The following is a 25,575-nucleotide window of genomic DNA, read 5'->3' as shown; positions in this document are numbered from 1 at the left end:
AACATTATTTCCCTTGATTTAAATTCAACCCTTCTCACAATATATCCGAGCATCTTGTTGGCCTTTTTTATAGCTTCCCGACATTGTCCAGATGAAGACATTTCAACATAAACTCCTATGGACATCAAACTACTACAGTATGTGATCTCGTAAAAAAGAATATATTTTAGAATTCTATAACTAATACCAAACAAATAAAAAATGGATTACGTACAGAAATATTGAACACATTTCATTTTCATATCTTTTAATTTATGGGAGTTACATTTTATTTCCAACGTTAAGCAATTCCATCTATGAACAACATACCCCAAAAGAGCAATAAAAACACAATATTAAAGCATTTTAAGCTTTTGCTTTGGTGCTTTAGTTCAGTGTTTCTAAAACTAGGGGTATGTGACCTCACCTTGTCAAACACTGATCTGATCTGCGAGCTCAACAGCTTTCGTTTTAAGTTGTAGGACTTCTTCGCCATCCTGATCAAGCTGTATCCATAGAAATAAACTTCAATATACGCCTCACTCAAATACCATAAAAAATGCAATAAATGGCTCCTTTCAAAAGCCATAGTACTTCTAATTAATGCCTCCCTTGAATAAGCACCACCCTTGAATAAGTGCTTTTTTTAGCAATTTAAAATAAACGCTGCAGCATTAATTCTAAGTAATACGGTATGTATTTTGATTGAATTAACACAATGTTTTGATGATTATACAGGATTACTGGCAATAATTTACTGACAACTTCTTAGCATTTCCTCAGAATTAAATCAAATCGCATTAATTTACAAAATCAACATTTTAATCCACCCAGTATATGTCAGCCATTGTGAAGAATGTGGACTACTGATTGGGATGGATTTACTTGACCAACTTAATTTAAATAATGATTAGAGAGCCTATACGCTGTCTGCACAAGTGAGGAGAGCAAGACCTGAACCAGAAGTGTCAAATCACAGTTAGAATATTTCGGCCATACATGAGATGGACGTCAGCGAGACGACATGGAGAACTGAGGGAGGTAACAGACTGTGGAACACAGCTGTTCATGTAGTTTAAGGTTTTAAATTATCAAATCAGATCAAATATAAATACAAGCTTGTCCTCCCCCCTACCAGTAAGAATGCTGTAGGATCATTCATATTTGGCTCATAGTGGGAGAAAGAAACCAAACTACCTTTTAGATGTGAGAGGTTAACATGTCTTCTTGCTGAAAACATAGAATGCCCTGCACAGAGGACTAAAACTATTGTAAATAAGGACACACATTGTTGGTGTAAAATGATATGATTTTAGTGCACCCAAGCTTTAATATTGACATTACAGCTTATTTTGCACTGTATTTCTCAAGAAGCATCTACATTTATTGTTATTGCAAAGCAAAAGAGGGCTGTTTCAAGTCAGGAACATCACATTAATCAGAAGCATGCTATAAAGCCATGCCAATTTTTTTTTCCTTCCAAGGTATATTATTTGAAGATTGCTAGAGCATATTACAAAGAATGTTTTACCTTGCTAAACTATATTACTTTTTGGTCCTTAGAGCTAAACTTAATTAAAACAAAATAAAATACAATGTGAAGTTTTTTTTTTTTTTTAATGTACTGGCACATCAAAACAACTTCTGTAGGTTTATCTTTCACACTACAAACTGTAAATTTTAAATGAAGCTTCAATGATGAAAATAAGACTTTGTCTGGCTATTGTTACTCAGAATTTCAGAAAGCAGTATTATCTAGGTGCTGCAAAAAACTCTGCTGAATGCCAGACTGGGCATTTCAGTGCATTTCACTGATCAGTTATTTAGTAACTAGGAAATTAGTGCTTTCAGTTATTATATGGATCTGCATATAAATAATGCGCTTATAATATGGCTCAAAAGTTTCAATGTCTCACAAACACTTCATAATAATATGTTGCATACAAAAACAAAACCTGAATATTGGTGATTTAAAACAACATGCTATAACACTTCTCTGATCACATAACAGTGGATTTGTCCTGTACGCTTTTATTTTCAGTTTCTACATTTACACTAATTATCTACTAATATAATCCAATGTCAAGAACAAATGTTTAATTTTATAATAAAATATTAAATTAACAATGAATTAAAGTAAACCAGCTTATTGGACCTTTAATTTATATATATATATATATATATATATATATATATATATATATATATATATATATATATATATATATTTATTTATTTTTTTAAGTTAAATGTAATTCACATATCAAAATGATTTAGGTTATAGATAAGAAACAAAAGTTAAAGAAAAGCTTTTGCCTTACCGTCAGTATATGATTCAAGTAGCCCAAACTGTTCCAAAGCCTTTACAAATAGTACAATCACCACCAGGATTGCTATCATCTCAAGCCCCTCAAAGTTCATGGTGATTTAGGTCATGATCTCACCACAGCCACTGAAAAAAGCGCTCTTTGCAAAGACTCGTTGTAAAGTCATTAAGGAAAGCAACATCTCAGACAGAGAGACAGTGAACACATCCTGACTATACCAGCACAGGCCAGGAGTGGCAGGCAGATAAACTTGGGACTCAGGATTATCCACTTGCTTGTTATCTCTCCTACACAGAAAGACATCCGTGCATGAAAGAACACACAATTCACCCAAGGACCCAGGAGGTCCCCAAGTCAGCCTCCCAAGGAAAGGTGCCGTGTCAGGAGTGATAGCCAACCATCTGAGAATATGCTTCTCCTTATACTCTACTTGTGCTGTTCCGAGTGGTATTGTTGTGGATAATCTGTTCCCTAGGCAACAGGACCTCCAACAACTGTACTGATTCATACAGGATGCTGAGATAACCAAGGAATACATACAAAATAAATAAATCAATCAAGTTTTATTGTCAGGTCCAATTAAATGTTACAAGAAAATCAACTTTGTTATTTGGCATTTGAGTTTTAATGCATCAAAATAAAACTGAAAGAAGAAAACATGGAGAAAGAAGGAAAAGAGAGAGAGAGAGTCATGCTTTTCAATCACAATAGATTGTGAGGTTCTGGGAGTGTAGTCAGCCTGAGTTGGTCAAGGTTGCCATGCCTTAAATAATTTTACCCTGGACCCTCTTAGAGTATATTTCAGTTTTTCCAATTTTAGAAAATATAGACGATCCCTAACCCAGTATACGTGAGAGGGCGGGGCAGCTTGCTGATAAACCATTAAAATCAGGCATCTTGCCAACAAGGTGGCGAAGACCAGAGTGTCCGATTGTAACTTTAAGAGAGTGTCACTGGGCACAACTCCAAAGAGAGCTGTTAGTGGTGAAGGATCGATGGGTACTTCCAGAAGAGTCTGTAGAGAGTGTACGATTTTGAATTTAATTAGCCCATGTCGGATGCAAATTTATGAGGAATGTATTCTACCAAGAATGTATTCCCATGGGAGCTCAATCCCTATATCCTGTTCCCATGTGTTTTTTTATTGATGATAGGGATAGTCACGGATTTGAAGGTAACCCCTGCACACCCAGAAATGATTCAAGGGTCAAAGATGGGACGCCTGGAGAAATGCGATAACCATGTTAAGCTTTTGGAGGTGGGACATTACCTTGTTGCGCTCCACAGGACGGTGAAGCCCTTTGGCGTTCCAACTAATGAAATTAATAGGGGAACAATTGGTGTTAAAGTGGCAGCCATAGGTTAGATGGGACAGAGAAAAGTTGTGCTTTGTAATTATCAGTGGTGTTACATTAACTAACCCCCCAAATAGGATGCTTTCCTCAGACTGAAAATATCTTGTTTTGTATGGCAAGTAGAGGCTAGCAAGGCCCATCAAGGGCTAAAGACAGGCTCTGGCAACATGAGAGGATCTAAATGTAGTGAAGTATCCCAGGCTGCACAAGCATCGTCACAATCCTCCCTCAACACGTGACAGGGCTCGGATGCAAGTGATTAATGTTTTGCCCAGAGTTCTTCTGCCTGGTGTTGGGCACACATTTTGGGGGTGGCCTCATTATCCTTTCCACTAAAGGGATTTTGCCTTTGCCTTCCAAACAAGCATCCTGAAAGCTGGTCTTTTCAAAAGAGCAAATATGATGGCAAGGAAGCTACTGAACACACAATAAATAAGCAGCTTTTTAGGGATACAACTAAGAAGACCATGTAGACAAAACTTTAAAATTAGGGTTTCTGATTTTCAGTTTTAACTGATAAAAAAAAATTAAAAAAAGATAAAACACCCGATACAAAAAAAACATGAAATCGGTGTATAGCTAATAAACAACGGAAAACACTGGAAAAAAACACTGGAAATGGTTACTCAATTCGTTTTTTACTTTACCCCTTTCCCATTTAAAAAATAAAAAAAACATACTACAAAAAAAACTAAAACAAACTACCTTTCCCAGTGCTGTTAGGCAATGTTCCTCCTTCCTGACTTGTATCAATCATCAGAGGTCGCGCTAGCTTTTCTATTCATGCGTTCCTGAAACGCACATGTCCAAAATTTTGCGTCCCATCCATCAAATATACATTTTAACACAAAGGCTAAGAAACTCCAGGGATGTGCATTTTGGTACATTTTTTTGAACGTTTAAACTCTATAGCATGTAGTAGTTTAAAAAATCTCTGTCTGTGTATAGATATACATATAAACACAGACACACTTTTTTCTTTGTTATTTATACACTAACAGTAGACAGTTCTCATGACAACGAGACGGGATTGTAAGCATTGTTTGTTGCCTTCATCTATGTGTTTTAATATTTTTCTGAATTCCAATAACAGCATTGCCATGTCTTTTAAGCGAAGATTCATGAAAAACTGTACATCTGTGCGTATGTTTTTTTTTTCGTTTTTTTTTTTGCCCAGCAGCTCTTTCACACACAGAACAACTTGCCATCTCGATAAACAAGCCATGGATACTTCATCTTCCATTCAAAATTATAAGAACGTATTTTTCGTTTGCGTTTTTGTGCATTACTACTGCTTGCACCTGCTTTGGTCACTGTAGTATGCGTAGTCAGAAGTAGATGGCTGAGATGCAGATGAGCAATCTTCTTCATGAGAATCCCATGAAGATGCTAACTGCTTATTATTATTTTACTTGTTTAGTTGTAGTTTATATAGTTTTTAGCGAAAGCTAAACATGGCAACGTACGTGGTCTTTCTATAATGAGCAACGGGAGTGTAGTTGGTTCGGAAGATTTCGATACCAGCGACAGTGATGCTGACTTATCACTCAGCGATGATGATGACGAAGAGGATGTGGAGCCAAGAACAGTACAAACTGTACAAACAGAAGAGCATGCAGCTACTTTACAGCTAAGCCAGTTGCAAACGGGAAGCTGTTTGGTTTGAAATGGCAGTGCTGTGACAAAATACTATCAAAACACAGCACTGGGTACAGGCAATGCGGCAGTCAAATCCATCACAATGCCTGCGCAAAGTAGCTGTGTACATGCATTTGTGACTATCCCTTCAACAAAAGGGAAGCAGAGACCGTAAAAAAGGTACAGGGTCTGCTACGAAAAATGAAAACAAAAGAAAAGACACAAGAAAATGTGCAGTAGTTGGCACAGAGCAAGTTGATAAAGTTGGCAAGTTGGCACACGGTTTGATGTTGTTTGATTTTTATTGATAATTACTGTATTCCAGCATTTTTGTTTTCATTGTTCAAAAAAACAAAAACAAACATGTTTTTATCTCTATATTGAACATGGGTATGTAGTACACAGGAGCATAAAGGGTTAATGAAAAGCACAGTTTAGGTCATTTGTTTGTGCTTTATTCATCATATGTTAACATTTTTATAACAATTACAGGTTTGAAAACATTATTATTATTATTTTCAAAATCTGGTACGTGGGAAGGGGTTTCATTTTTACATGTTGAAGTGGTTAATATGGGGCATAACATTATTGTAAAATACAGTGCATGGTGGGATACTATCGTATTAATTTCCAGTGTTCATTGCGCTGCTAGGAACTGTAACCAAACTATTCTAATAGCATTAGTGTGTGTATGCATTATGCCCGACTAAACATGAAATGGTACTTCAGTATGGACGATAAAGTTTGAGCTGGATTATTGTCACAAAGACGGCCGGAGTGGGTGGCGTCAGACCAGAAGCAGGAAATAAACAGACAGAGAGGTGTGGTTTGGTGGAGCTGAGCGAATGGTTTCGCTCAGCATTTAATAAACAGAACAGAAAATAAAAAGGTTGAAGAAACAAACACAGGACACGGCACTCACGCCAAAATAAACATATAAACAAAACGGACTAAACAGTGAACAGACAAACGAACAAACACGGTGAGTGAAAACAACTATCAATTTAATTTACTTTATTTTACTTTCTCCTTCTCTCTCTCCCGTTCTCCACTCACCGAACACCCCACCCCGACTGAATGAAATGTGCATCTATATATACTGTTGTGCTGGGATTCAATTACTAATTAATTATTCACTTGAATCCCAGCACGTGAATTAATTCTGTGCAACCCCGTGCTCACATATTACATTTAACCAGCACGTGAAGTGATTTGTGCCCTCCTCGTGCCTAAATACAAATCTACATTTTTAAATCACACGTGAAACACAGACCCGTTTATATCCCGTGTACCAATGACTATACACCAACATTTACACACGCAACATACAACACATAATATGCACACAGGGGCGGGGCACATTGCCACAATTATTTAAAAAGAGTATTGTTCTCGGGATCGGTTATGTAGTGTTGACAGGGCCTAAAAGTAAATATCCTTAATATTGCTGGCAAAGCCAACTGTGAGGTGTATCGCTGCTACCTACAATCAATGCTGTTATATTGCAGAACAGCTTTTTTTTTTTTTAAACAAGCAAGTATTTTACGGTCATTGCTGCAGTGTAACAGATTACCACAAATATGCATCTTGTCTCTCGTCCCTTTCCATTCTGTGCGTCCAGCGAACACAAGACCACCGTCCAATGGATTTATTTTGCATCTAGGTTGCAAAATTTTGTATTAACATGACCTCTGGATCATTAATTCATTCTGAAAACCCACCCCAACTGTTGAGTGGCAGCAAATTCCTATATTTCTATTGGAGATTTAAAACTAGATTACAATTAGGAATGGAGGTCTGTTTGCGAGATCAAAAGCTGATTAGAGTTAACATACAGAGGATTTAAAACAGAATTGCAAATTGTGGCGAACAAAGACAATAAAGGAAAGAAGGTACAACTTAACTGTGCAAGTACTGTCAAGTTATTATACATATTTTGACAGAAAAAAACGCCCAAGCATTTTGTTAAGTAACTGAAAATTTCTTACAGTACATAAAAAGTGAAAGCCCCCCAAAAAAAAGATTTACATAAAACTGAAAAATAGCTAAAAATAACCACTGAAAAATAAAATGAATAAAGCCAGAATAACAGAAGCCCTATTTATAATTAACATAAGTTAAAACAATGTATTATTTATTTTAACATAAAAAATATTTTAGAATTTCTTAAAATATTTCCAATACAACACACACATGCTTCACAGATTTATGGTGTATCATCCGTTTTGTTTCCTTCAGAATTACAGACTTCAGTTTGCAGATACATTGTGAATGTTATGTACAAACATATTTAACACAGATACATACAGATATGTTATACATTGATTTTGTGGAATATTCCATTGGAATATTCCAAATCATAAGGAAAATGAACAAAATGAATGCATCTTTACTAGTTTTAGCATTATTATGTATGGCAAATGTGTGTCCCCTGGAGGTTTTCTGGAAATGTTGTCGCTAGGTTAGCTAATTGAATACTACAATACTTTTATTAAATAGAAATAGAATTATTGCATTAACAAAATTAAAAAGCTTAACAAGAAATGCCTTCTATTAATTACAAAATCAGTATTTTTCATAGTAATAACATGAATTGCGTTATATTGTACAGATACAGTTCCTGCACTGTACCCAATATAAGCTCCCATGATGGGATGTTTACCATCATGGAAATAATTCATGTTCATTTTATTATCAGAAAATCACAGAAAATACATGCGCAGTAAGAATATTCCACATTAAAGGGAAAGTCACTTTCTCGTCACTGGCAAACCCTTTCTGTCTCTCACCTTCCATGTATTGGCCGGCTCTAACCAAATCGCGCCAGTGTTCAGGGTTTACTCTGTTCAAAATCACAGCATGGGAGATATTGCAGGATACAGTGCTCAAGTTTGAAAATTGCCTTCCTTTTATAGCGTTCATCAAAATTGGGCCCATATTAGGGGTGTGCAGAGAACCCATTATTCATACTCATACTCAGTAACCAATACTTGTACTAATACTGGTACTTCAATTTTACTCTGATAAAACTGGAAGTGCTGCTAAAATGCATCTGTCACTCAGAAACTGACCCTACATTGTTTTGATGTTTATTTAACAATGCTTTTTATTGATTTGGAGTCCGAATGTCATTTACATTTATTGGTGATAAATGTATACAGTTGCTGCAGAGACCACTTAGAGTCGAATGAAAATCTGCCACATGTATTTATTTATTATTATTTATTTCCTAGTGTGACAGAGTAGGGGGAGGAGCCAGAGAGGAACACCTGGCGCCAATTGAATTGAGGCCCCTGCATAAAAGGGTGGGAAACCTTGCAGTCAGTGCTGTGTGCCAGGCTGAAGAAACTGCATGTGCTGGGGAGACCTGTGTGGTCAGAAAGAAAGGTACTATGTACACTTGTTTTGTCGCTGGTAAACGGTATAGCTGTCCAGCGTGTTAGTGAGGGTTGTTTAAGAAGAGCTTAGTTAGCGCTCCGTTCAGGAGTTAGGCTTTTGTTTGTTTTTTGTTAAAATTGAAGTTTGTGTCTGGGTCAGTATTTTTAAACGGTGCAAACAAGCCCGAGTGGAGTGCTTTGCCACACTAGTTATGTTGGATTATTGTGATGGGGGTTACTTGTGTACAGTACATAGTAAAGTATGATGAGATCAGTTAAGTATGATGAGACTGTAGTCATGTATTAGGAAAACAACGCTGTACACAGTTACAGACCCAGTGTCCGAGGGGGGGGGGGGGGCACACAAACTAATGCTTTAACAAAAAAGACAATATCAAGTGCATGCACAGTAATTGAAAAGTCGAGTTATTAGCTATTATACATGTTGTCTGTGTGTACTGTTGTACAACATAAAATGATAGTACACAAGACCTCAAATAAAGAGGAAAATAATAAGGAAAAAGAAAAAAAAAATACCCACAAGAAAAAAACGCCTACTTGAAAATTGTTATATTCTTCTAATGCTAAACAAAGAAAGTGATTTCAAAAATACGGCGGCACTAAATGAAGAAGCTTTCTTAACATCACAAGCAACTTGAAATATATCTTACCTTTAAAGAGAAATAGCCATGTCCTCTTAAAAAGAAACAGTATACCGTTTTATGAATACTAAAACAGTTTCTTTGTGTGCAAACAATAGCAAGTTAAAGTGTTTACGAGGCACAATAGATGTTGTATGTTAAATCAGACATCTCATAACAAAAACAACTGAAGACACCGCAAGAAAAAAATCTCTCTTTTTCAACATCAGGAAACTCAAAAATATCTTACCTTTAAGACAGAAGCACTGTCCTTACAGGACTGACAAAATATAATGTTGCTTTGAAAGAGTAGAACTACATCTTACCTCTTGTCTATACAAAGACAAATAGTTTTACTATAAGACAGGGACATAGTAATACTATAACCCACACAGTCCACCCCAAAACACAAAAATCAACTGAAATGCCAACAAAAACACCTTTAAAAAAGTACATGCAGCTTGTCGTAATAGCACAGCTCAAAGACTACTATTATCCCACCCACCCGATTGTCAATCTCAAACCTAGAGATAGTGAACCAGTCGCCTCTGCCCTACTGAAGCCAGGAGGTGATTTAATGATTTTTCTTCTCCGAATAATCAGTAACAGCACAATTAATCATTCTCAGAAAAATGGCCATACTTGTTACGAATATTTGTTTGTACTTGTTGCTCAGCACAACCTGTTATAACGTGACCCGTTATAGTGCGGAATCGATTATAACACGGTAAGGTTGTTGCTCCCATTTCCCCCATAATGCAATTTGACTAAAACATTGGGATTTATTGTTGTTTTACATTACCATATTTAAACCTATTTAAGTTCAAACTGAGACATATTACTTATAAAAGCACCCATGCTTGCACTGTATTTTTTTTTTCTAAAAATAAAAACAAACTGTCCGTTAATGTTACAAAACAAATATGAAACAATACAAGTGTTATTTATTTACAGTTTACAACATTTATTATAAAAAACATACAATTTAAATAAGAGTGGTGTCACTAGATCCTTTTGCACGGAAGGCCTCGGTTGCAAGGGTGTGCGGTTCTTTGATGGACCCAGATTCAGTTCAAATGTGTTTGCCCACTGATGATGGGAATGAGAATGTAAAGATGGGAGTCCAGCTATCAAGATTTAAACTGAGTCACTGTGAGCAGAAACTGACCCAAGACTGTCACAGCTACTGGAAGCAGACTGATCTTTGGGAAACAAATTGAACATTTGTGAAACTGCAACAAATATTGTAATGGCTGTAATGAAGTTTAAAGCAGTAGAAAATCTTATTTGCAGATCTGTGTAAGGCTTGTGTGGAGAAGTTCATTGCATTGAAGGTCAGACTGACCTGCTGAAAGTTCCAAACCTCCCTTATAAGCCAAAAGCATCTTTTTTTAAATTAGACTCAGTCTCAAAACATTCTGATCCAGCGAGAGCAGAATGGTAGAATCTATGGAGCACAGTTAATATGCTAGAAGCAATCGAACTAGGTTTGATTATAGTAAGAAAAAACAAAAGTATTTAAATAAATAAGAAACCTAATATAATAACATTAAGTAAATGTATGAGCAGTCCTAAGTTAATTTTCAAGGCTGCATTTGCTGCTAATTAAAATGTAACCTCTTGCCTTCTGTGTATATCAATGAAATGAAATAGAATTGCAGTTTATAAGAGATTGCTATATTGACATATCTGAATTAGAACTACATGTTATAAAATCATTTAAAGTAACTCTAACAGTAAACTTACTAAAGGAATACAACTAATGTTGTTACCTCATTCTCACCTGCTTGTGGTACAGGCAGTGTTGAAGATGACTCATTGGTGTTGGCCGATGAAGCGGGGATTTTTTCTGATGATCAGCGATTTAACTGCCAAGGTCCTCTCTAATGAGCGATCTCGTTAATATTAACAAATGGAAATACCTTTCGGATAACAAAAGACAGGAGTTTATCTTACAATAATCATTTTCTATATATAACAGAAATTAATTAGAACCTGGCAGGAAGAGATGGGAATGGAAAGTGTAGGACGTGTTAATACGTTAAGTTAGATATTGGTTTGAAATAATGAGTCTTGAAAAATGCTTACGATAGTGTTTCATATTAAATCAACCCTAAAATTGGCAAAAAGCAAAGGCTGCCTTAAAACCTGCTGTGACTGGATTTTGTATGAACAGTGAAGAAGGTCTGACTTAGTTCAGTCACTGTAGCACTATGGCAATAATAAAATTAGTTGTTTCACTGATTAATCTTTTAGGCTTTTAATGGAAGTATATGATTATTAATGGAAGCTTAAAGATTTATCAATGGAGTAAAATAATATTACACATTTCTAGGAGCAATTGTTATACTGAAGTAACTTAATTAGAAATACATCTTATAATGCCATTTAAAGATGAACTGTTGAAAGAACACAGTAGAAGTTTTATAACAGAAGCATGGCATTGACAATATTGTAAATATATTGTTAAGACACATTTGAGATAATGTTCCATTTAATTTATTTAAGAATTAGTTCAGTTTCTCCAACTAAACAAAAAGTCTATTAGACATTACAATATCAATTAAACTAAAGAATATAAATGTTTAGCTTATATAAAGGTTTTACTGCAGTAATAAACAGAGGTATTTATTTACCGGGAAACTGAAGAATTTAAAAGTGAAAGAATTAAATGTTTGTCTCAGACACACAGTATAATTCTGGAAGGGCATTAGACCTTCAAAAAATAAAGCTTAGTCTTTGGCACCTCAAAGCAGGATTCAGGGTTGACTCTTAAAAGCGGGATTTGCCAACCTTGAATGATAACCAACGGAAGGTGCTTTAAGAAAGACAGGAGTATGTACCTCATTATATTAAGGAAATAATGAGAGCTTATTTATAAAAATTAGGATGTAAGCGTTTTTTTGTATTATCTGAAAAGATACCGGTCCAGGAGTCTCTTGAATTGGCCTAAAAATGACTTAATGTGGTGAATTTGTTAAAGTGCTTACAGTGGAGTTTCATATTAATTAAAACACTAGCCTTGGCAAGTAAACAGGGTGTCTGAAACCTGCTTCTGCAGGCAGATTTTAGAAACCGAGAGAGACATCAAGCTTGGTCCAAGCATGGTACAAGTTAATACAAGGCTATTATATTGAACATGTTTCCTTATAGCTTAAATTTAAATGAAAATAACTGGACTTGCCACTGTATGCTTAGTGGTCTTATTCAAAGGCTTATGATAAACCCATACACTTTGTCAAATACTTTGTTAACACACATTTGTATATGAAGTTAAACTGACCCATTGACAACACACTGAAAAGGTAACATACTATGCGGGTAAGAGGGACATATATTTTTTGACCCAGGTTAATATCATTAAATAGATCTGGTGTTACATATTAAAAACATCTCTCATATATACACATATACTTGTATTGTATTTGGTAGCAGGGACCCTGTGAACTCCAGTTCACCTAATTTTTAGGGAAAGGAGGGGTGGAAGATAGTGAACCATGAGCTCACATACAGTTAATTTTGAAAACAGAGTTGACCGGATCCTTCTAGAAAATATCATTAACCTCAAAAGATAAGAACTGTCAAGGCAGATTGATGATCAGATTTAATTGGGACCCCTGATGTATTCAATGGAGGGAAAATCCTATAAAAACCAAGGTAAAACCCCAGTCAAGTATCACGCGACTTGCTAACTACAAGTTGTGTGGTCTGTGCATTGAAGATCTCTGAAAAACTGCTTACTGTTTGGTCATATTCACAAGTCTCTGCCTTTTGAAGACAGTTCTTAATTTTCAATATATCCTACACTACACTTCCATATACTGGAAGGTAAGCATATATATATATGTGATATATATTGAATGTCCTACAATTTTTAGCTTTATGCATGCATAGCCTGAAGGCTAAATATATAATAACCATATTTGTATTACTGTATTGAAGTGCTAATGCTGTTAAACCTATAAAGCACTGGATCGCCCAGACTGCTTTTTACTTGGGATTTACAGTGGTCTGTGCAACCAACCAATCCAATTTTTAAAGCATTTAATGAACCGAGAAGAGCACTACTACTGCTCAGATTCGTTAAAACTTCAAATTAAATTAGTCTGTGTGATTTTCTTGAATATGTCTGGACATATAGCCCACCCAGTGCACAAACAAAACCACTACAGGATTTTAACACGTCTCTGTCCTCCTTAAACATCTCCCCTGAGTTTAAGAGTGTGCTCAGAGCATATATATATATATATATATATATATATATATATATAAGAGTACGTGCGAAATTTGGACAGGTGTAAACTTTAAATTGGTGGACTAGCAGTTTCTATTATACAGTATTGTGACAGGAATGGCTGAGGGTCTGACGTCACGGCAGAAGCAGGGACAACAAAAACAAAAAGGTATTGTGTAGTGGCGCGGGCGCCGTTTTATTTAATGAATCCAAAAAAATAAATAAAATATTCAAACAGAAAAACACTCGCTCACAGAGCAAAATAAATAATTAAACAAAAAGAAATCACCAACACAAAAACACAGGTCAGGCTGGGCAGATCGCCGTCACTGTTCCTGTTTACTGTTAGTTTCGTTTTAATCCTCTCGCTCTCCGTCTCTCTACTCCAAACACCCACACCGAACTGGAGAGCTGCAGGCTTTTTATATTCAGGTGACCATCTCCCGATTAGCAACTAAATTAATCACTTAATTAATTCGGGAGATGGCCACCTTCTGCACGAGTATTTTTCATTACACCTGGCAGAGGACGAGCACCAATCTCGCCTCTGCCAGGACACGTTTTAAAAATAAACAAAACAATAACATACGGCGCTCGCCGTCATGTATACAATAATAAATCATAATAATGATACAAAATAACACAGGGGCAGAGGGGGACCCCGATCTAAAAGTAAACAAACAATGTACAGGGCACCTCACCCTGTTACATATCCCCCCCCTTGTGCAATGCACACATGGCCCCAACGGCCACCTCCCCCCTCAGTCTCAAAGTCCCGGAAGAGGGGGAAAGCACAGTGTCCATGGGGGTGGCCATGGTGGGAGGTCCGGCACCCCCCAATTTTCCGTGGCCGGCAGCTCCCTCTTCAGGGGTTCCCGCCATACACTATCCTGCCGCGAAAGTGCGGCTGGGGGAGCTGGTCTCCTGACCTCCCCCCCCTTCTTTGTGGCCGGCAGCTCCCCTCCGTGGGGCTCTGGCCACAGTGTTTCCTGCCGCGAAAGTGCGGCTGGGGGAGCTGGTCTCCTGACCTCCCCCCCCTTCTTCATGGCCGGCAGTTCCCCTCCGTGGGGCTCCGACCACATGATCTCCGACCGCGAAAGTGCGGCTGGGGGAGCTGGTCTCCTGACCTCTCCCCTTTTCTTCATGGCCGTCCGTTCCCCTCCGTGGGGCTCCGGCCATAGTGTAGTGACCCCAGGCGAAGCAGGACCCCTGGCGACCCCAGGCGACGGCAGCGCCCCCTCGGGAGGCGACGGCAGCAGCAGCGGACCCTCGGGAGGTGACGGCAGCAGCAGCGGACCCTCGGGAGGCGACGGCAGCAGCAGCGGACTTGGGAGGGGAGCCCCTGGCCATAGAGGCGGCAGCGGGAGCTCCACTTCTCCCTCGCACCCTGCACCCTGTGTGGAGCAAACGGCAGCCCCAGGCGATGTGGAGCGGCTGGCAACCTCAGGCGATGCGGAGCAGCTGGCCACCCCAGGCGATGCGGAGCAGGCAGCCCCAGGCGATGCGGAGCGGCTGGCAACCCCAGGCGATGCGGAGCGGCTGGCAACCCCAGGCGATGCGGAGCGGCTGGCAACCCCAGGCGATGTGGAGCGGCTGGCAACCCCAGGCGATGCGGAGCGGCTGGCAACCCCAGGCGATGCGGAGCGGCTGGCAACCCCAGGCGATGCGGAGCGGCTGGCAACCCCAGGCGATGCGGAGCGGCTGGCAACCCCAGGCGATGAACGACAGGGCGGCAGCGGACCCTCAGGAGGCGACGGCGGCAGCGGACCCTCAGGAGGCGATTGCAGGAGGGGAGCCAGGACCAGCGTTGGGGCTAGGTTTGGCCCTCTTCTCAGCCGCTGCGACCCAGCGATTTTCCCCCTTGCTCGTTTTAGCAGCCTGTGCAAGGGCAGCTGCGGACCGCCAACCTTCTGTTTCGGTCCATCCTGTCGTGAAGGGAGAGGCAGCTCCTGCTCCTCTCCCTCGGGTGGTGGTGGTGAAGAAAGAGGCAGCTCCTGCTGCTCTCCCTCGGGTGGTGGTGGAAGCAGCTCCTGCTCCTCCCCTTCTGGCTGCGAAAGAGGCAGCTCCTGCTCCTCCCCTTCTGGCTGCGAAGGAGGCAGCTCCTGCTCCTCCCCTTCTGGCTGCGAAGGAGGCAGCTCCTGCTCCTCCCCTTCTGGCTGCGAAGGAGGCAGCTCCTGCTCCTCCCCTTCTGGCTGCGAAGGAGGCAGCTCCTGCTCCTCCCCTTCTGGCTGCGAAGGAGGCAGCTTTGAAACCAGCAGGCATGCTCCTTCTGCTGGTGGCGGAACCAGCAGGCATGCTCCCTCTGCTGGTGGCTTCGATGGAGGTGGAACCAGCAGGCATGCTCCCTCTGCTGGTGGCGGCGATGGATGCGGAACCAGCAGGCACTCACCCTCTGCTGGCGGAGGTGGGAGCGACACACAGTCCTCCCAGTGTGGTGGAGGCGGAACCAGCAGGAACTCTCCCTCTGCTGGCGGAGGTGGAAGCGACATGCAGTCCTCCCACGGAGGTGGAGGCGGAACCAGCAGGAACTCTCCCTCTGCTGGCGGAGGTGGAAGCGACATGCAGTCCTCCCACGGAGGTGGAGGTGGAACCAGCAGGAACTCTCCCTCTGCTGGCAGGTACCTGGGCTGTGGACGCACCGACTCCCCCCTCTTGGGTGCAGGATGTTCGGGCTCCTCCCTTTCAGGCGCAGGACGTTCGGGCTCCTCCCTTTCAGGCGCAGGACGTTCGGGCTCCTCACTCTTGGGTGCTGGAGATGACCGGGTCTGGTCCACTGCCCAGAACCACTCTGCAGCGTCCCCCACCAGACCCTGGTTCCACGCCTCTTCAAACTGGGGGTCCCCGTAAGGGCAGTCTTCCCTGACGTGCCCAAACTCGCCACAGGCGCCGCACATAGGAGCCCCCTCCTTCCTCCACTGCTCCTGTTCAGCTGCCCAGTCCGGGGGTCCAAACTTAGTTGGCACCCTGGACCACCACCTCTTGTTCAGCTGCTGTGGTTGCTGTTGTGGCCGCTGTTGTTGGGGCGGTGGGAGCAGCAGTCTACCTCCCCCTGCTGGTTGTGGAGACTGAGGCGACCCCTGCTCCTGATGGACAGGGCAGCGGGCCACGTAGTGCTCACCTCCGCAGATGGGGCATAGTTGGGGTCGCTGTCCAAGGGGGTACCAGGGGCAGTTGGTCCTGGAATGCCCAGGCTCAGCGCAGCAGTAACACCAGGGCTGCTGTTGCTGCAGCTGCTGCTGTCTGCAGCTCATCCTTCTCCCTATCCTCCGTTTTCCTCCCATCCTTCTTCCTCTTTACTCTCCTTTCTCCCTCCAACCACAATCAAAAAAACGAAAAAAAAAATGAAAAAGATGTAGTACCCTCTTCTGCCTGCGTCCTGGAGGCGCTGCGATCCCACGCAGGACACCACGTGTGACAGGAATGGCTGAGGGTCTGACGTCACGGCAGAAGCAGGGACAACAAAAACAAAAAGGTATTGTGTAGTGGCGCGGGCGCCGTTTTATTTAATGAATCCAAAAAAATAAATAAAATATTCAAACAGAAAAACACTCGCTCACAGAGCAAAATAAATAATTAAACAAAAAGAAATCACCAACACAAAAACACAGGTCAGGCTGGGCAGATCGCCGTCACTGTTCCTGTTTACTGTTAGTTTCGTTTTAATCCTCTCGCTCTCCGTCTCTCTACTCCAAACACCCACACCGAACTGGAGAGCTGCAGGCTTTTTATATTCAGGTGACCATCTCCCGATTAGCAACTAAATTAATCACTTAATTAATTCGGGAGATGGCCACCTTCTGCACGAGTATTTTTCATTACACCTGGCAGAGGACGAGCACCAATCTCGCCTCTGCCAGGACACGTTTTAAAAATAAACAAAACAATAACATACGGCGCTCGCCGTCATGTATACAATAATAAATCATAATAATGATACAAAATAACACAGGGGCAGAGGGGGACCCCGATCTAAAAGTAAACAAACAATGTACAGGGCACCTCACCCTGTTACAAGTATATATTGTAATAACCCAGAATTTATACTGTTAGAATACTGGTCTATGGACCGTGTGTGTGTGTGTAAGCAGGGAAGCGGTAAGTTTGCCTCAGCCGGGATTGATTGACGTCAGGGTAGGCGGGGACATGAAAGCCCACATCAACGCGGACAGAGTTGACAGCTGAGTAAGACAAGCTGCTGTGTGACTGTGAAAGACTGTTAGCTGTTTTTGGTGTGGCCCAGGCTGACAGGGGCCAGGAATAATCGTCCCAATAAACTGTGGATTCGAGTACCTGCAAATTGTGTGCGCCTCCTTCCTTCATTTTCCACAGTACGCTACAATATTAATTTGGCCATTGTAAATCATTCCGGGAACACACATGCCAATATTAATCATCAGGCGAAACACAAATAATGCGGTCTCCAATTATGGACCCAGACAACCGCGTTATGACGGGGTAGCTGTATTATTCCTTTTTTTTAAACTCACAATAAGATTATTATAGACTTTTATTCTACATCTTTAAGGCACACTATAGAGTATGTTTGTTCCTACAGTGCACAGTGATTATCTTATGTATTTACTTTTTGTTTGCATTCTCCTATAAGGGGACTACATATTGAGAAGATTTAACTAAAATTTAACAGCCTTTTCGTAATTTACTGTATCAGCAAGTGCAAAAAAAAACAAATAAATAAGTCAACGCCATTTGCTTATCCAACCTTGAGTTGGTCAGGTTTTTTGTTTTTAGAATTCACCACAGTCTTTTAATAACAGGTAACACTGATTGCTTTGCTTCCTTGTAAACCATGCTAGAAAACAAAGCGCTTTGTGATGGTGGTCCACTATGAAAGGTGCTATGTAAAATAAAGATTGATTGATATGACACCCTGTAAATCTCAGCTGTCATACTAATGAGAACTATATTAACATAGCCTAACCACATATAAGACATGCTTAAAGCAAATATGTGTTCCCTGAGTAGTAGTTAAATCTTATTGATTAAATGTCAACCATTTCTCCAGACACACAACCCCCGTTTGTTTCATATAATGAGGCTTCTCGTTTGTATCAATCCATCACCTGTGAAAGTAAAAAGCATCTTTTAAAATCCTGTTAAATTGTCTGTATTGTAGTCCAGAAGTGGTAATATGAATGCTGCCCTAAAGCAATTAAAAAGCTAAAAAAAAAAAAAAACACAGGACATAAAGGGGAAATCCACTTGTTTTAAAAGGCTAGTGTGTAGCTTGTGTTTTTCAAAATTGGTCATATCCAGGTTGCAGTTTGCTATTCTGTCTGTATCTCTGATCAAGTCAGAATATGGAACACAGACAGATCATAAAGATCATAAAATAATAAGGTCATGCTCTTCTCTTGAATAGTCTGTGCCCACTCACAGACTCTAACCCAACTGAGCATGCCATTTCCTTGAATGCAATCTCAAAGGAATTGAGCCGAGGTAAAAAGGTCAAGAATTAAAAGCCTCACTGGACAATCAAAGTCACCGCCACCTTGAAACGCATTAAACTATTGCATTACAAAATCCTGTTGGTAAATTAACAATAGTTGACAATCGATGACCGGATTCTATTTTTGTGGAAGGTAGCGTACTAGTTTATATTAATTGTATAATATCCCTGGGAAGGCAACAGTACTACCTACAGATTTCTAGCCAAATGCATGAGGTGCAGCAGAACCTACAATCCTAAGGTTAGGGACCGATTAAAAAAAAAAAAAAACTTCGTAAGTGTAAATGTATTCACTTGTCAATTGAATACAGCTGGTTTGCTTTTGTATTTCAAGGTCAATGTAACAGTCTATTTTGCTTAGTGAAGTTATGCTGTCCATGCAGATATGATTGGGATTTCAACAACAACTAGACCCATGTTAAAGTAAAGTTCCATTTTACAGTGGCCACACACCTTCATTTCATGGTTTAGCTAGCATTTAGACTGATTAACATCAGGGATGAAGAAAGAGAAATATGTACATTTTACAGGTCTTATGTTTCGAAAAAGGGAGGATGAGGTACAAATATCCCAGTATCTTGGTACAGAATAGTGACGTTGCATTGGAATCTTTAAAGTATCTAGTTGGTAATTCTGTGGGTCCCTGATTATTCAATTGTGCCAAAAACTCTAGAGCTTGAAATGTATTTGCTTACGATTGTAAGTCGCCCTGGATAAGGGCGTCTGCTAAGAAATAAATAATAATAATAATAATAATAATAATAATAATAATAATAATAATAATAATAATAATAATAATATCACTTACACTATTACTGTTCTGTCAGAGAAACAATATATTGGTAAAAGTAATAAAATGTCTTAGTTTGTAGCAATTGATGAAGCAGGGCCCTTTGTTTTCTTCAGTCTTGCAACAACCCTGTATCTAGTAAATTGTGAAAAATAGAAAAAGAAACGTAGTAAATCTACTAGGAACAAATTTGCAATACCAATGTCACCCATCTTAGTATTTTATCTGCATGTAATAACAAAGATAGCCTGTTAGTTTTTAGGTCGAAGAAGATTTAGAGAAAAGCTTCAGGTCCTGAAATGTGTTAGTAGGTAAACAGAAACATGAAGATAATAAAACCACTGTGATTTGATTACATTTCTTGCGTAGTCATTTGTTTTCTATTTGCTGAATGCTTCATCACTTTCCTGATAGATGGCATAATTACCTTTACACTATCTGTTCTTTACAGTGAAGGTGACACAATATTTTATACAATTCAATGCATCAAGGGTGGAATGCATTTAATTAATACATGAAGTTTAACTTCACACCATTCATTACTTTGTCATAACTGTGGCAGGGCAGAAGCCCTACTGCTGTAAATAGGGGGGGGGGGGATATAAGGTTGGCAGGGATGGGCTATTCCCCAATTAGGCAACTGAGGGCAAACTGGAGTGGCCACATGCGTAAAAGGAAGGAGAAATCCTTTGTCAAGGTGGGGGGGGCGGGGCAGCCCAGCCCAGCCCAGCCCAGCCCAGCCCAGCCCAGCCCAGCCTGTATAGTTTTGATTTGTTTAACCATTTGTTGTGTGCCTGGAGAAATGGTTGACATTAAAAATCAATAAGATTTTACTCAGGGAACACACATTTGCTTTAAACATGTTTTATATGTGGTTAGGCTATGTTAATATAGTTCTCATGAGTATGACAGCTGAGATTTACAGGGTATCATAAGTTTTCCAACATGGTTAACAGTAACATTGCAAACTAATGTGGCTACTCAGGCTTAAAAGAAACTACAAGCTACACTGGATATCAGAAGCGAACAAACAAGCAATTTAGTCAGTATCAAAAATTATGTTTTTGGTGACTTTTTTTGTACAACGTTCTTAATAAAGTTATGTTTTAAAGCAGCCATGCAATACAGATGGTAAGGGGCCAATGGGCACTCGGGTTAGACATGCTGTAAGCACATACCAAATACCAAAAATGGATAGTAATATAAAGCAAGTACATATGCACAAATGTGATGATGTTTTCCAACATGGTTGTTCAACTTTGTGTAACTAATTGCAACAAAGTTACTTTTATGTGGACCCAGAATGCAAAAAACAAAATAATAATAATAATATTAATAATAATTGATGGAAACGGCACATTAACCCTTTCAAACCTGGCTTTAGAATGCTATGCTAGAATCCTGAGCACACTTGTTTTTAAGAGTCATAAATCATTTCAAATTGTATCTCACCATAAAACCTCACATCTTTTAAAAGCTTAGAACGTGAAGATTATTTTCAAACTTTACAGAATTCAGAACATGGCAAAATGTAAAAGGTACAAAATTGGCAGAAAAAACAAAACAAAACATTTCTTAAGTTTCCCCATAACACTTTATCCTCCTACTATCCCATTTCAGTGTTTCAGGTCCTAAATGATGGTGCTACAGATAAAGGAATGTCCTCACAGGAGATACAGTACTATTCTGTCTCCATATGAAGACTCTTTTTTCCCAGTAACTATTTACATAATTCAGAACATGCTGGAATATAAAATGGCACAGCAATTACTAAGAAATTACAAGCATATTTCAATAAGTATTTATGTATTCACTTTGTCATGAACACCATAAACAGAAATAACGTTGACCTCCTGAGGTCAAATAGGTAAATAACACAACAAATAAATCAAATGGTAAATACTAGGGCTGTCAAGTGATTAAAAAAATTAATCGCGATTAATCTCACGATTTAAAAAATTAATCTTAGTTAATCTCGGTTTTAATCGCATATTAAATTGTTACAGTTACTACATCTAATTTAAATTTGTTTTATTACTGATGCTATTGTTTTTATTATCCTTAACTGTAAATAAAATTGTTTAAAATGTATTTATGTATTTATTTAACCAGGAAATGTACCCATTGAGACCACCACCAAAATGTGCTAGGGGCAATAATTTAGAAATTACAAATACAACCAACACAATAAAATGTGCGGTTCAAGCTTGATCAGCAGCATAGAGATCAGAAAACATAATACATAGGATATCTATTTTTAAATGTGATTGTGAACTGAAATAAATTAGTTTTTTTAAATAAAATTATAAATATGCAGCTATAGTAAGCACTCTATGAAATGAACTGTTAATTCTTAAGAGAACATAACATTTTTTTTTATTTTTTTTTAAACTTAGCTTGATATGGGCTTGCAGCGATCCTGCATTTCTGTCAAAACTGGTGGGTGTGGCAATGTGCCCCAACCCGTGTGCATTTGTGTTTTATGTTGTATGTTGCGCCTGTTAATGTTGGTGTATAGATATGGCTGCACGGGATATAAATAGGTGTGTGCAGCACGAGTTATTTAAAATGTTCATTGTATTTAGGCACAGGGATTGCACTTCACGTGCATTTAAAGTACTTTAATATGTGAACACAGGGTTTTAACAGATTAGTTCACATGCTGGGATTCAAGTGAATAATTAATTGGTAATTGAATCCCAGCACAATTGTATATATATATATGTACATTTAATTCACTCGGGGTTGAGTTCGGTGAGGGGAGAACGGGTGTGGAGAGGAGAAAGGAAAATAAAGAAAATAATAAGTGTTTGTACTCACCATGTTTGTTCGTCTGTCCGTCCACTGTTTGTTTAGTGTTATTCAGTTTTGTTTGTCTATTTATTTTGGCCTCAAGTGCTGTGTCCTGTTTTCTGTTTAAAACCTTTTATTTGTTTCATTAAACCTACTGAGCGCAGCCATTGCGTTTTCAGTTTCAACCCCAGTACTGTCTGTCAGTGATTTTTTCTGGCCTGACGTCATCCACTGCAGCTAGCCTGTCACACGTGGTGTCAGAACAGGGAAAACAGCGCCTCCGAGACTCAGGCCAGAAGGAGTACTGTTTGTTTGGGAAAAAAATAAAATAAAAAAAATGGGAAAGAACAGCAGAAGGCAGCAGCCACAACACCAGCCGGAGGAACAGCAGCCCAGGTGTTACTGCTATGCTGAGCCTGGGCATTCCCGCACGAACTGTCCCTTGTACCCCCTCGGACAGCTACCCCAACTATGCCCCATCTGCGGAGGTGAGCACTATGTGGCCTGCTGCCCTGTCCATCAGGAGAGGGAGGAGCAGGGGTTGCCTCGGTCTCTACAACCAGCAGGGGGTGGTAGACTGCTGCTCCCACCACCCCAGCAGCAATAGCAACAGCGGCCAGAGGAGTCAGAGAACCTGTTCCCCTGGTGCACCTGGTGCGGAAAGGTGGATCACCGCTGGAGGGACTGCTCAGAGGTGCCACCGAGCTGGTCGGGCGATGTGAGGCAGGGGGACACGACTAATCGGGATGCCCCTATGCCAGCGTGCCAGCGCCCAGGCAGAGGAAGCCTGTTCATCCAGTGCCCAGACGGGGGGACCGTGAGAATTCAAAGCCCAAGAGGCAGCTGTCCCCGTGTCCACCAGCAGAGGAAGAATGCCTGCTGTCCCCATGTCCACTAGCAGAGGAAGAATGCCTGCTGGTTTCCCCTTCCGAGACAGAGGGAGAACTGCACCCGTCCCGTGCAAGGGAGGGAGAGCCGCACCAGTCCCCTGCAAGGGAGAGAAAGCTGCACCAGTCCCCTGCAAGGGAGGGAGAGCCGCACCAGTCCCCTGCAACATGGGGAGACTACATGCTGCTCAAACCTCCGTCGCCAGGAGACTACACGCTGCTCTACACGCTACTGCCATCTCCACCACTTCCACCACTAGAAGCAGAGCAGCAGGAGCTGCCTCTGCCTCCACCACCTCAACCGCTTCCACCACCAGGAGGAGAGCAGCAGGAGCTGCCTCTGCCACTACCAGGAGCAGAGCAGCAGGAGCTGCCTCTGCCTCCACCACTTCCACCGGCAGGAACAGAGCAGCAGGAGCTGCCTCTGCTTCCACCACCTTCACCGGCAGGAGCAGAGCAGCAGGAGCTGCCTCTACTTCCACCACCTCCACCGGCAGGAGCAGAGCAGCAGGAGCTGCCTCTACTTCCACCACCTCCACCGCCAGGAGCAGAGCAGCAGGAGCTGCCTCTGCCACCTCCACCAGCAGAGGGTGAATACCTGCTGGTTCCGCCTTCACCATCGTGGGAGGACTGCTTGCCCCTCCCACCTCCAGCAGCAGAGGGTGAATACCTGCTGGTTCCGCCTTCACCGCTGTGGGAAGATTGCTTGCTGCTCCCACTTCCACCACCAGAGGAGCTGCACCGCCCAAGGATGCCTGCTTCGCACCGCCCAAGGATACCTGCCTTGCATCGCATGGGGTTGCCTGGTGCTTCACATCGCCCAGGGCGGCCTGGTGCTCCGCATCGCAGCAGGAAGTACTGTGGCTGGAACCCCACCAAGGGGAGCTGCTGGCCACAAAGAAGGGGGAGGAGGTCCGGAGACCACCAACCCCAGCAGCAGTTTCGCTGCCGGAGATCGTGGGGGAAGTCAGGAGACCTGCTCCCACTGCAGCACTTTCGCTGCCGGAAGTATGGTTGCCGGAGCCCCACAAAAGGGAGCTGCCGGCTTTGAAGAAGGTGGGGGGGGGTCTGGAGACCACCAACCCCAGCAGCCTGGCTACTGGCAACATTGCCGCCCGTGAACCCCTTGAAGTCCCTGTTCTTGGCCCAGGACTTTGAGCGAGACTTTTGTGATTAAGGGGGGGAGGTGGCTGTTGAGGCCATGTGTGCTGCGCACAAGGGGGGGTATATTTAGCAATGTGCCCCGCCCCGTGTGCATTTCTGTTTTATGTTGTATGTTGCGTCTGTTAATGTTGGTGTATAGATATGGCTGCACGGGATATAAATGGGTGTGTGCAGCACAAGTTATTTAAAATGTTAATTGTATTTAGGCACGTGGATTGCACTTCACTTCACGTGCATTTAAAGTACTTTAATATGTGAACACAGGGTTTTCACAGATTAGTTCACATGCTGGGATTCAAGTGAATAATTAATTGGTAATTGAATCCCAGCACAATTGTATATATAGATGCACATTTAATTCAGTTCGGTGAGGGGAGAACGGGTGTGGAGAGGAGAAAGGAAAATAAAGAAAATAATAAGTGTTTGTACTCACCGTGTTTGTTTGTCTGTCCGTCCACTGTTTGTTTAGTGTTAATCTGTTTTGTTTGTCTGTTTTATTTTGGCCTCAAGTGCCGTGTCCTGTTTTATGTTTAAAACCTTTTATTTGTTTCATTAAACCTACTGAGCACAGCCATTGCGTTTTCAGTTTCAACCCCTACTGTCTGCCTGAGTGATTCTTTCTGGCCTGACATCATCCACTGCAGCTAGCCTGTCACAGTGGGTTTAATTTGTTGTTTTTATTGTCTGTAGCAGAAGAGCTACTAGTGTATTTTGAGACATGAAGGCATGTTCAGCACGCAGCAGACTAGATGTACTTGTGTTTGATACTGGAACTCACTTTGACAGTAGACAAGTAAAACGTCTTTCTGTCCAGTGAGCCTGTCAAAAAAAAAAAAAAAAAAAAAAAAAAAAAAAAAAACACCATTCATTTTTAGTGCTTTGCTCCATTAAGCGGTTCAGGGACTAACTTTCTATTTAAACAA

General features: G+C 41.0%; 1 protein-coding gene across 6 annotated transcripts in view; it reads right to left on the bottom strand.

Annotated features, from left to right (window-relative positions):
• Window positions 1–25,575, bottom strand: part of kcnip4a (potassium voltage-gated channel interacting protein 4a) — a 353,710-nt gene that overhangs the window by 126,623 nt on the left and 201,512 nt on the right. Inside the window, exon 1 of one of the 6 annotated variants that reach the window (XM_034034344.3) lies at window positions 2,301–2,628. The exons of the other annotated variants lie outside the window; for them this stretch is intronic. Coding sequence (XP_033890235.1) covers window positions 2,301–2,400 — 100 coding nt within the window. The 5' untranslated portion in view covers window positions 2,401–2,628. Of the gene's footprint in view, window positions 1–2,300; window positions 2,629–25,575 lie in introns of those variants that run through there. 6 annotated transcript variants of the gene reach the window in all.

Source organism: Acipenser ruthenus, chromosome 1, assembly GCF_902713425.1.
Source record: "Acipenser ruthenus chromosome 1, fAciRut3.2 maternal haplotype, whole genome shotgun sequence".
Classification (NCBI taxonomy): Eukaryota; Metazoa; Chordata; class Actinopteri; order Acipenseriformes; family Acipenseridae; genus Acipenser; species Acipenser ruthenus.
The sequence above is the reverse complement of the archived record's forward strand: the minus strand, read 5'-3'. Positions and strand labels throughout refer to the sequence as shown.